The sequence below is a fragment of the Gigantopelta aegis genome, chromosome 3 (assembly GCF_016097555.1).
Source record: "Gigantopelta aegis isolate Gae_Host chromosome 3, Gae_host_genome, whole genome shotgun sequence".
In the NCBI taxonomy this organism is placed as follows: Eukaryota; Metazoa; Mollusca; class Gastropoda; order Neomphalida; family Peltospiridae; genus Gigantopelta; species Gigantopelta aegis.
Window position 1 is genome coordinate 60,746,128 of NC_054701.1, and position 13,285 is coordinate 60,759,412.

General features: G+C 36.3%; 1 protein-coding gene across 1 annotated transcript in view; it reads left to right on the forward strand.

Moving 5' to 3' along the window:
- The window catches only part of LOC121368363 (DNA excision repair protein ERCC-6-like), a 65,119-nt gene that overhangs the window by 17,792 nt on the left and 34,042 nt on the right, over nucleotides 1-13,285 (forward strand). Inside the window, exons 14-15 of the mRNA XM_041493058.1 lie at nucleotides 204-252; nucleotides 2,237-2,426. Of these exons, the coding sequence (XP_041348992.1) occupies nucleotides 204-252; nucleotides 2,237-2,426 (239 nt within the window). The remainder of the gene's footprint in view (nucleotides 1-203; nucleotides 253-2,236; nucleotides 2,427-13,285) is intronic.

Below are 13,285 nucleotides of genomic sequence, written 5' to 3' on the forward strand. Positions count from 1 at the left end.
TGCATAATTTCGCCATTTTAAACCATTGCTCAACTCTAATTCTAGAGTCATTCACAGTACCCGAACTTCAATATTAACCATTGCTCAACTCTAATTCTAGAGTCATTCACAGTACCCGAACTTCAATATTAAAACAATTTCCCCAATTTTTATTTATTTCGTAACCCACATTTATGTCTCACTAAAGTGTTATTTGTTTTTAGGTTGGTGGGGTAGGTCTTACACTGACTGCTGCAGATCGGGTGATCATCTGTGAGTTGTGATTACATTACACATGTTCAAGGATTCATGATTTATTTTATCTCTTCTTCAATTTATTGTTAACATCCCTTTTAAACTATAGTGTTACAGTGCTTAATGTTTATGACATATGGTGAGACCCCATGACACAATAATGATGACTTTTCTTTGATTTATATTTTTATTATTTAATAATTTTAGAATGGACCATATGCATTAATTTCCACACCAACACACCATTCTATGATATTTTGTGACTATAATCACTAGTAATAATAAGGTTAATTTAACATGCATTTGGTAGGATGCTTTTCTACTGTTGTAAAAAACCATGGTGACTTGTATATTTTATCATTAACGCACAAGTTTTTATGACTTTGCATTAGTAAATACTGTTATAATATGGTTAGGCAAGATTGCAGCTTTATATTATAATAATTCCAATCTCTAAAAATCCCTTTATTATAAACCCTTGGATTGGTTAAATTCGTATCACGTGATGATAAAAACTGGCATTCATAGCACCATGAATCTCAGTTTAGCACTATTTTTGGCTATATAGCCGGAACTACTTTATGAATTATGTCAACAAAGGAATCCCCGAGGAATTTCCTTGAGATTCTATTTTTAGACATCAAACAGTAATCGTCTGCCGTCAAACTTGTAAACATCTAAAAATCTTCACATATAAATTATACCATACAAAATAGGTCGCTTCAGACATTTTTTATTAAAGGTTAAAAGTTATTGAAATTACTTACGTTACATGTTTATAGTGAATTCAAAATCCCACAGCTAAAAATCTATTTTGTCGATCCAAAAAAAGTGTATAATTCCAATGGAATTTGGTCTTTTACAAAAGCGATTTCAAAAACAAAATTCAGTCAACCATTAGCAGTAACGCGCATTCAACGGCATTGTAGTATGACGTACACGGTACACAACACATAGCCACTGCGATCCAATCTTTAAACGACTCGGGTTTTGAAACTAGGCATATCATGTACATGTCGGGACACAGGAACGAAGCTTCAATTCGAAGCTACAACAGAGAATGTTCCACTTTCCAAAAACGAAACATCAGCATGGGACTGTCAAATGTCACGAATACTTGTGTCGCACCACTTGAAGTCACACATGCCAAAACCATCCTGTGTTGCCACTTCCACAATTACAAGGCCAGTAAACACAGAAACTCGCGACACACCTGTTTCATCCATTTCCGGAAACATTGAAACCACTTTCTCCATATCAAATCTATCAACATATGGAATTTTCACGCACTCAAATATTTTATAACTGTAATTTCAACGTCGTAATTGGTAAATCTGGACAGTAATCAAAAAATGGCGCCCATCCACAGTTCGTAGTTAAATATTCATACACCAACCGCTTCACATATAAATTATACCATACAAAATAGATCGCTTCAGACATTTTTATTACAGGTTATAAGTTATTAAAATTACTTACGTTATATGTTTCTAGTGAATTCAAAATGTTTCTACTTGGTATTAATATTTAATGCAAAAAATTAATATGAATTGTATTAATGATTGTAACATTGTCATTCTCTCATTCGGCTATTGACGGAAAAAGCCGAAACTACCATAGGCATTCCGCTAATGTTGAGTATGAATTTCGTGTTAATAAAATAGTAAATAGTTGGAAAATAGAGTTCACTTTTTATTTTAAAGAGGTTTACATTAATGACATGGTTATGTGTTTGGAATTATAAGAATTGAACGTGAATATTTTTGAGTTTCATGCTAGTATGAAACGCAAAACCGCTTTACACACTTTAGTATGAATGGCTTCGTGCTAACGCGCTACGCCATTCATACAGTGTGTTAAATATTTAACTGGCATTAATATCCCAACAATTATGCATCCTTAATTTACAATAGTAGTGATTTAGTATAAGTAAATGTACGAAGCAGTGTGGTTTTACTACAACAGTTATATGTGTACTTAATTATTGTATTTCTTAACTTAGATGATCCGAGCTGGAATCCCGCGACCGATGCCCAGGCTGTTGACCGTGTGTTCAGAATAGGACAGAACAAGAACATTGTAATCTACAGACTCGTAACATGCGGCTCCGTGGAAGAAAAGATTTATCGCAGACAGATTTTCAAGGACTCCATTACTCGACAGACAACAGGTGCCACAAAGAACCCATACAGGTGAGTTAGGGTAAACGAGGCATCTTAATTCATGGTCCTAAAGACTGACGTATTTTTAGTGTTTTAGAAGTTGAAGTTCATAAAAGTCTTTAGATTCTCACAAATCATAGCCAAAGCAATGATGATACTTTTTACAGCTACATGCACTTAATATTTCCCAGTGACAAAGTTTTCTCTGTCATGATGCATGTAAAAAAAAGCTCAGTTGTTTGCCATGGACAGCAATGTTTGGTCTTTAAGGCTATGAACCCTGACTGGTGACAATAAATGGTCTCTGGGTATCATATTTTAAAGTGCTTTCCAAAAAGATAGTAGTATTTTTATGTACAAAGTGTACTCTATTGATTGGAAATTGCAAAAAAAAATTTTGCTTCTGACATTATAAAACGAAAAATATTCCTGTCATAATCACAATAATCATTCATTGATTAATATTATCTGGTTTTATCTCAGTAAGAACCGGCCTCGGTGGCGTCGTGGCAGGCCATCGGTCTACAGGCTGGTAGGTACTGGGTTCGGATCCCAGTCGAGGCATGGGATTTTTAATCCAGATACCGACCCCAAACCCTGAGTGAGTGCTCCGCAAGGCTCAATGGGTAGGTGTAAACCACTTGCACCGACCAGTGATCCATAACTGGTACAACAAAGGCCATGGTTTGTGCTATCCTGCCTGTGGGAAGCGCAAATAAAAGATCCCTTGCTGCCTCGTAAAAAGAGTAGCCTATGTGGCGACAGCGGGTTTCCTCTAAAAAAACAGTGTCAGAATGACCATATGTTTGACGTCCAATAGCCGATGATAAGATAAAAAATCAATGTGCTCTAGCGGCGTCGTTAAATAAAACAAACTTTTTTACTTTATCTCAGTAAGATAAACCAGTGAAATTGGATTTGGGCTTCAGTATTAACATCATTCAATCACATTACATTTGTAACAGAGGGTAATAGCAGACCCCATAAGCATGGAATTTTGATGTCTGCTATTCTAATCATAAATCATACATGGATATCTTTAGGATCATAAAAGCACACTGAATTAAAAATGGCTCATTTGACATCTTTTTTCTTTTTTGAGATCTTTATATAGTGTTATCGTGTATGTGCCATTGTATGTCAGAAATGACTAAAATTTGCTTTCCAAGTTGTGCTTCCCTTGTTTGTCCCCAGCATTTGCAAGTGCTAATCTTGTAATTCACATCAGAACATCACAAATACTGGGAAGTCGTGGGGTAGTATGCCAGCAAATGATTTGATTGCAACTTTAAAAATGTCCGTCACCAGTCTTGTGTGATACAAAAAGATTGTAGAATGAACCACTCATTCCCTTCCCTACAATCACAGATGGGTTTTTTCATTAGTTCTGATCTTATGTACATAAAATACGCTATTGATTGAAAATTGCAAAAAAACAAAGAAAAGATTTTGACATTATAAAACAAATTGGTGTTACATAAAAGTAAATTAACATTTTTTTTAATAATCATTCATTGATCAAATAATTTGTCTAAAACCTGTCTCGAGTTAACAAAACCCACAGATCTGTTATGAACTTACATTAATTAATATAAATCCAGCCTTGTATGTAACAATTCGTAGCGGTAGTTTAAATTAAAAAAACCCAAACAAACACTGTTTAATTGCTCCCCGTACTTAAGATATTATTATACTGAGCATTGATATTTAATCCTTTTGTAGTTTTAAAAATTCATGTGCTAAGGGAAACAAAAATTATTTTTCTTGAATTAGTCTCAGGGGCGTGGTCAGAAGTATTGTGCCCCAAGGCCAACTCCAATAAACTACAATACCATACAGCTATATTATAACAACATCAGGACCTGCAAAAAGGACCTAGGACGTGAAACAGGAATTTACTTGCCAAAGCTACAACAACAACAAAAATTGGAAGTCTTTTTCAAGAGACAGCTGTATGTATGATCATCTCATCTGCTATTTAGCTTGTGATTCTGTTATTTTATCCAGCAACCACCATTTGTATTGATAGAATATGATGACAAATAAAGCAAAGTCCTATCCTGCTACTATCATATCCTGCTACTAGCAAGATATGACTTGACGTCATTCATGTGACGTCGTACGTATAGCTACATTACAAAATCACTCATTTGACCTCTACAATGTGGCTGAAATAACAGAAATAATAGCTTTTCCATTTATTTTTTATGGTCTGCAGGATGAAGATAATAACTAGTTAAAGGTAGGGTCAACTCAAACAAGAGCCTAATGTGTTGGAAAGATGCATACCCGGACCACCAACACATACTGACACTTTAACAAATGAAAAACACGTAATTTTAGAGTTAATAAAAAAACATGATTATTCCTGCTAACTGGGGGCAGCCATTGTTTCGTTTTTGTGACGTCCGGTGGTATAGCTTGGGGCGAAGTGACGTCAGCTCTGTCCATCACCTCTATACGCTCTAATTTACGACAAGGCACTTCGCTTTCATCAACCTGACTTGTAAAACAACATAAATGACTTAATGTATTTAACTAAATATATTTCAATTTGCATCATTAGAACGAAATGAAGTTAATAGTATTTTCTTTTTTTTTAAATCGAAAGAAAAAATTAGGTTTGTTGGTAGGGTACGTTCGAGCAAAAACGACCACTCACGATACCCAAGTGATACTTTTCTTTTCTTTAGGACGACGTAATTGGTCAGTTTTGCGATTTTAGATGGGAAAGTCTACTTAAGCAAGGGTTTTACAGAATTACTTACAGTAATAATGCATGGCGGCTGGTAATGTCCATTACGAATAGAGGGGTATCCGTGCGGTTATAACACAATACCCTGTGATCTTAATAAAAGAGGCACGTCTTTTTAGTGTGTCTAGACAACAGTGTCTGCAGACCGTCTAAATATACACCTGCCAATCAGAAACAACAGGTACAGGCCACGGAAAGAAAAGACCAATTAACTAAGAAAACACTGATTATTATTTCAGTACATGGGTTAATTTATGTACAAAATATAATAGTTATTTCAACACTTTGACAATGGTGGTTTATTTTGTATTGAAAAGTAATATATATTTGTTACTGGCTTACTGAACATTGCGATGCATCCGCAAAAATCAGGTATGTTTTGTTTCTTCAGTTCGAAGACACGTTATGTATTACGTAACCACCAGAGGGCGTATTCACTAGGATGGTACAAAATGGCTGCACCCGTTATATATAATAGCCGTCACATTTAACCATTTTATTAATTAACTATAAGATTATACTTGTTGATAAGTAGTAATGTGCATTATCAGGCCTTTCCCCAGGATTTTTTTAAGGCGCTTACATATTTAGCATCATTATAACACAAAAATCAAGCCAAAAGAAGTGGGGTAGTGAGTTGAAAACAGTTAAGTGTTTGTCTTCAATCCATCAAATCATGTTGGGGTTGTTTTTGTGTGGGATGGGGGGGGGGGGGGGGCCTTTTTTCTAAAAAAAACCCCATCAATTCCCCACCCCCAACAACTTCATAATTTGCGTCATGTTGTTGTTGTTGATTTCAGCGTCGTGTTAAATGCTTGTTGTGATTTCTGCTTGTAAAATACCTAAGCTAAGAATGCTGACTTCACAGTATATTCCATTTATAAAAAAAACTACCAAAAAAAACCCCAAAACGTTAATAAAATAAAATTTTACTTTAAAAACAAAATCCAGCTAACTTATTAAATGTCATCTCACAGTTTAACAAATATATATCTAGCATTATCTAACAAATATGATTATTGTAAACTAATTCAGTGTACGTTTAACTGCAATTTGTATTTAATACTGCATGCACATTTCCCGCGATCGCGATCTTAGTGCGTGCTCTCGGCCATAGGTACAAAATTAACAAAGACAAAGGAAATAACGAAACTGCAGTTAGGTATTCATTGATGCAAACAACTATTGTTTTTCTACACATTTACATCAAGATTTACTCCTGTGTAATCGTATTGTTCATGTCCGCAACGATATCTCTTGACACGTGGGTGTCAGCTGACTGAAGCGTGACGTATATTACGCCGAGAGCTTTCCTCAGTTCAGCCAACAAACGTTTTTCCTAACGTTCGCGAACCACTTGATTGGTGTTCGTCGTGTCCATTTGGTTTAACGTGAAGCGCACAAAACAGTGTAGCGAACGTTTTGTTTCCGCTCGGTCTGGCTGAACTCAGCCCTTGGGATAGCCGACATGTCGTTCGGCCCTGAACTGGCATGTGTATTCAAATTGACATGCATTGTCGGTTTGTTTTTATTACTTTGGTTCAAAGACTTTACAAAATTAAAATAGCAAGTTACATATCTTCCAGACATTGAATCGCCGTCACATTGCTGTCATACATGTCGAATGCATGCGTTAAAATTAATAACCATGATTATTAAAATTAGCAAACATCATAAGGCATACGCTGTATTCTGGATAACACCGTTTCTCGTTACCGGTCGCCAGATCGCTATTATGCTAATTGAATATTTGGTATTATTATGTTTGAGGTGTCGAATAGATTATGTAACCGTTTGTTCACATCAGAAGATAGAAAATGACGTTACGGATCACAGCTCCATTGTTTTGTATACATGTTACAAATTAAGCCGACACGGTCCTGCAGTTAAGGCGCTTACCAGACATGAAGACGCTTACTTGGCTGGCTAAGGGAGCACGGGCCGTGTCGGCTTATCGCTCTAGGGAAACCCCTGATTATATATAGTTGAATATGCATACCAGGCCAAATGCCTTAATTGTCCCCAGATATCTGCTTTATCCTATAAAGGTAAGAATGGGAATTTCCACGAGGCTCCTCTGAGTGGAATTTCTCACTCTTTCACAGGATATCCGACGTCATTAACTCATGGATTCTTGAATTTTTATTAAATCCACTAGCCATGGAATCAGTAATTTTAAAAATATACTAGTCACAATTAAAATTTCACTAGCCCTACTTAATACAATCTTACTAAGTAATAGTATTAATCGGGTATGTCACCTAAAGAGGGAGATAGAGCTTAAAAACACTAACATTGGGGTTGGGGATGGGGGCAGGATATTCATATTTACAAACTTAACTGCAACATTTGACAAAAAAAATTCACTAGTTGTCAGGCATGGCAATAATAGTTATTTACTAGCCCAACATTGAATATCACTAGCCATGGGAGTGGGGGCTACCATATTCTGGAAACTCTGATTAACTAGTTATTCTACATGTAATTCTGTAATGCTCTAAAATACATCTCAGTGATCCTACATTTTCTGAAACCCTTTCCTTAGCCCATGCTGTCTTATTTCCAGTAGGCCATTTTTGTTTTTCTTAGCAGGACATATTTCTTTTGATCTGCTATTTTGAAAAGTAACAGCAGGTTATAATTTACTTCCTGTTTCGAGCCCTGAACAATGAGATGATGTTAGCCCAGCAGTCTGTACCTAGCAGCAACAAGTGCTAGTGTTAGTTTAAACCAGCACAATGATGATACTAGGAACAGCAATGGCTGGTGACAGTCTTTGTCCTTTTCTGCTTGTCTTGTCCACAGATGTTCAGTGCACATGCATCATTTTCATCGCTTTGCAAATAATCATCTATCTTTATCCAGGTCATAGGATTTTAAATTTCAAGGAAACATTTCTTCTGTTTCACACCATGTGATCATGGGAACCCATCGGAAACTGTTTTTAAAAAAATAATTACATATATTATTTTTGTTGAATAGTTGTACTTGAACGAAATTTCAGTTCTGTGATTTTACCGAGGCCTGTTTATTACTGTCCAGCTAAATGACTTGGGCGCTAATTTTTCGTGGAAAGTAGATGGAGCATGGAATTCTGTAAATAATTCCTAATTTCTGCAACTTTTTGTGCAAATGTTGGGGTTTTTTTTGGTGTGTTTTATTTCTTCCTCCAGTGGCATCATTGCAAACATGCAGTTCCTCTTTAGGTAACGAGCTCAGCATGATCCTAGCAACAACAAGTGCTTGTGTTCACATCAGACAAGCACACAGTTGGTTCTAGGATCCTGAAGAAGTCTATTGATAAATTAATCAAAGCAGTAGCGCACGGTTAATATCGAGGGCCGACAAGCCAGAACTGGTTATGCTCACTTGTTATAAAAATGACAGTAGAAGTTTATTGATAAATTCATCAAAGCAGTAGTGTACAGTTAATATGGAGGGCCAATAAGCCAGAAGTGATTATGTCCACTTGTTATGAAAATGATAAGTTTATGATAAATTCATCAAAGCAGTAGTGCACGGTTAATATCAAGGGCCAGTAAGCCAGCACTGATTATGTCCCTGTGTTGTGAAAATGACAGTCGTCCACCATTTCATGTAGCATCTGTGTATATTTTACACATCTGTGATAATAATCTTGCCCAATCCTAGCAACAACAAGTGCTAGTTTGTATTGTCACACCAGCACACTGCTGGCACCAGGATTCTGCATGACCATTGGTGCTAGAATAATGAGTTTCTCCATGTTCACCAACTGGCAAACCCTGATTTTATCAAGGATAGATAGCCTTCTTGGTTGGGATCAGAAAGAAAGCTGATCCAGTTGATACAATTTTTTTCATAATGTCCATCCGTCGTTTAGTGATAGTGCGATAGATTCCGTATTGGAAATACAGAACATCGAACATTATATAGGTTTAAAGGACAAATAACTTTTTATTTTTGGCCAATAAATAAAAAAGAGAAACGTGCCTTTGTCCTCAGAGTGAACATGGATGAAAATCTAGGATTTATTTCATTATGGCCAAAGTAACATTTATTTATTTAACTATTACCACATTCGACACTTGATAGCCACTGAAGAAATAATGTGCTGAGATGTTATTCAACATTCCTTTTTTTTCGTGTTTTATTTGTATTCTTTTGATGGAAAATGGTTTTCTTGCTTCCTAGCAACAACAAGTGCTTGTATTTACTATCCAACTAGCACTTGGTTGTTATCAGGAACCACCAAAACCAGCTTAAAAAGTGGGGTTTTTTTGTCCAGGGTTTAATTTAGACACCAGTCTTCACCAGAAAACATGAGTAATCACTCGCACTCCTCCCCTCCACACTTCTCCACCATTTCAAGAGAGACAGAGTGATCTTAATCTGTCCATGATTATAATTTATATTCATGGTGAAGGCTGTACAGGGATTAGAAATCTCCAGATTTTTTTTGAAATTCTGCAGTTTTCTTTGAGGGAAAGTCCACAGTAAGCTGTTTAGACCCTGTAAACTTAATTTATTGTCTATGATCATTTTTAATTCTGTTTATACAACCGTATCTTCAGATCATATTCCTGTAACTTTTGCCAATAGGCATACGTGATATCTATAGGCGATGGTGTAGAGAAATACAAATCCCTAGCAACAACAAGTGCTACTGTAAACCTTCTATCAAGTAGCATCCTGTTGTTACAGGGTCCTGTTATTTCACTAGGATGGTGTAGTTCCATGGTTACAGCATATATCTGAGGTGGGGCAGAACGTAGCCCAGTGGTAAAGCACTCGCTTGATGTACGGTCGGTTTGGGATCGATCCCAGTCGGTGGGACCATTGGGCTATTTCTCTATCCAGTCAGTGCACCACAACTGGTCTATGATCATTTTTAATTCTGTTTATACAACCTTATCTTCGGATCATATTCCTGTAACTTTTGCCAATAGGCATACATGATATCTATAGGCGAAGATGTAGAGAAATGAGAAATACAAATCCCTAGCAACAACAAGTGCTACTGTAAACATTCTACCAAGTAGCATCCTGTTGTTACAGGGTCCTGTTATTTCACTAGGATGGTGTAGTTTCATGGTTACAGCATATATCTGAGGTGGGGCAGAACGTAGCCCAGTGGTAAAGCACTCGCTTGATGTACGGTCGGTTTGGGATTGATCCCAGTCGGTGGGACCATTGGGATATTTCTCTATCCAGTCAGTGCATTTTTAATTCTGTTTATACAACCTTATCTTCGGATTATATTCCTGTAACTTTTGCCAATAGGCATACATGATATCTATAGGCGAAGATGTAGAGAAATGAGAAATACAAATCCCTAGCAACAACAAGTGCTACTATAAACATTCTTCCAAGTAGCATCCTGTTGTTACAGGGTCCTGTTATTTCACTAGGATGGTGTAGTTCCATGGTTACAGCATATATCTGAGGTGGGGCGGACGTAGCCCAGTGGTAAAGCACTCACTTGATGCACGGTCGGTTTGGGATCGATCTCCGTCGGTGGGCCCATTGGGCTATTTCTCTATCCAGTCAGTGCACCACAACTGGTGTATCAAAGGTTGTTGTATGTGCTATCCTGTCTGTGGGACAAAAGATCCCTTGCTACTAATGGAAAAATTAAGCGGGTTTCCTCTCTAAGACTATGTCAAAAATCACGAAATGTCTGACATCCAATAGCTGATGATTCATAAATCAGTGTGCTCTAGTGGTGTCGTTAAACAAAACAAACTTTTATATCCGAGGTATGACTGACGAAACATTAAGCAACGTTTTTCTTCATAAACCATCTTTCCAACTGTATGTTGATTGGACTTATTTCAACATTATCAGTAATATTTTTATCATTCTTTTCTTCTAAGGTGTTTAAAATTAGTTTGGGCTTTAGATCTCACTAATTTGGGTAAAACTAGGACTTGTCTGTCCTGTTTGTTTTGTTTAACGACACCACTAGAGCACAATCATCGGATATCAAACATTTGGTAATTCTGACATAGTCATCAGAGGAAACCAGCTACATTTTTCCTAATGCAGAAAGGGATCTTTTATATGCATTTTCCCATAGCCAGGAAAGCACATACTACGGCCTTTGAGAAAAAAAAAACCCAGTCAGCTGAATGAAGCCACAGAGGTGGTTTGATCCTGTGACGCAAGCACCTCAAGCGACCACTCAACCGACTGAGCTAAATCCCGCCCCGTACTGTCATTAACTGCTGTTGTGCCATTGTCAACATTCAGAAATGCATTTCAAATTATTTTAATCTAATTAAACTTAACATATCAGTGGTTTGAAGGTGACATATTTTGAGGTCAGCATATTTGTACTTAATTTGGGCGTAATTATGTTGGACCCAATGTTTATCGCCTCTGCTTTGATGCGATCTAAAGCCCTGTAAGTTATGTATAAATTACATCCAGTTGTAGAATTGTAAAATACTGTAGTTGCACACATCTAGATCCCCAGCATCTGTAAGTGCTAGTATTGTTATTACAACCAGCACATAACGGATACCAGAGTTCTAGACTTGCATAATACCAGATACCATGCAAAAATATGGTTGAGGATATACTTTAGGTGATTCATATGAAATATAAATATTTCAGGTAATTTGAAAATCTTTAAAGTGATGGAAGGCCAAAATCCAGATTTTGAAATGTCTTAATTGAATTTTAGACGTTCTAAGTAGATTTTTTTTAGCGTTTGATTTGTTGTGTCTTATTCATTATAACTATCAGTCATAGCTTTGGATAATTGCAACCACTTCTACAAGAGGATTAAATCTGAGTGGCATCATGTGTTCCACAACTAGTATATTAGGTCATTTATATATGTGATGATTGGTCTACATAAGATTTATATTATTGCTTCAGAAAACCGAGAATACTCGATATATTTGAAATTCTGTCAAAAACATGATGGAAAGCAAACAAAGGCTGCTTGTGGAGTTGATTATCAAAAAGCATATCTTAAACATTTTGAGCAGCATTTGCTGCATATCACCTGTCAATTTTGAGCCTTGGGCTGTACCATCCATTCATGATCAGACACTCATCATGGTTTGATGCGAGTAATTGCACTAACAAAGCAAATTCCATGTGGGCAAAAACTGCTTGCCTCATCACAAGCTGTAATTACCTTTGCTCCAAAATGACTGTAAATTTGACACTGAGAACAATTGCTTTCTTGCATAATTCCAGGAGAGCAGTGTATTGCTCACCATTGATTTTAAAATCGTAAGCACTGGTATTTCCACACATTTGAGATGCATTATGACATTGAAACAATGTTAGGCACATATAAATCATGTAATACTTGGTGATTTGTAGCCTGGCGATACCTGGCATCAAATTGGTGCAGGAATTAATTATACCAGCAACAACATGATACCGGTGCAACACAGGTTACCTGACTGTAGTCTTGACTATAATCCAGTCGGAAATATTTTTATTTATTAAAATCTGCTGATCTTTTTTTTTTGGTTATCCTAGTCTTACCAGGTTCCACTCAAAAGGCAATTTTTAAAATTATTTATGTTAGTGTGGCCAACCAACACTATTTGTTAACATTGTAAATAAAAAGGTAAAATTAAATGGGTTTTAATAGTAATAATAATAATCTGTTTTGTTTTGTTTAACAACACCACTAGAGCACATTTATCGACTATCAAACATTTGACAATTTCTACACATAGAAAACCTGCCACATTTTTTCATTAGTAACAAGGAATCTTTTATATGCACCATCCCATAGACAGGATAGCACATACCACAGCCTTTGACATACCAGTCATGGTGCACTGGAACAAGAAATAGCCCATTTGGGCCCACCGACGGGGATTGATCCCAAACCAACTGCATTAAGCGGTCACTTTACCACTTTCCTACATCCCCCTCCCCCTACTGTTTTTTTAATAGTTGAAGAGAGGAAGCTTTTTTTAACAACACACTTTGTTTTATACCTTTTTGGCAAAGGTTTCTTTTAAAAAGTTGTAGATTTTTTTTAATGGTTTATTTTGTTGTTTGCATCTTATTCTTTTTTCCTTTCTTTTTTTTTCTTTCTTTTTACACAAATTTGAGCTTTTAGCAAATTTATGCTCAAATTATTATTATAGTTTATTTTTTCACTTCATTGTAAATGCAT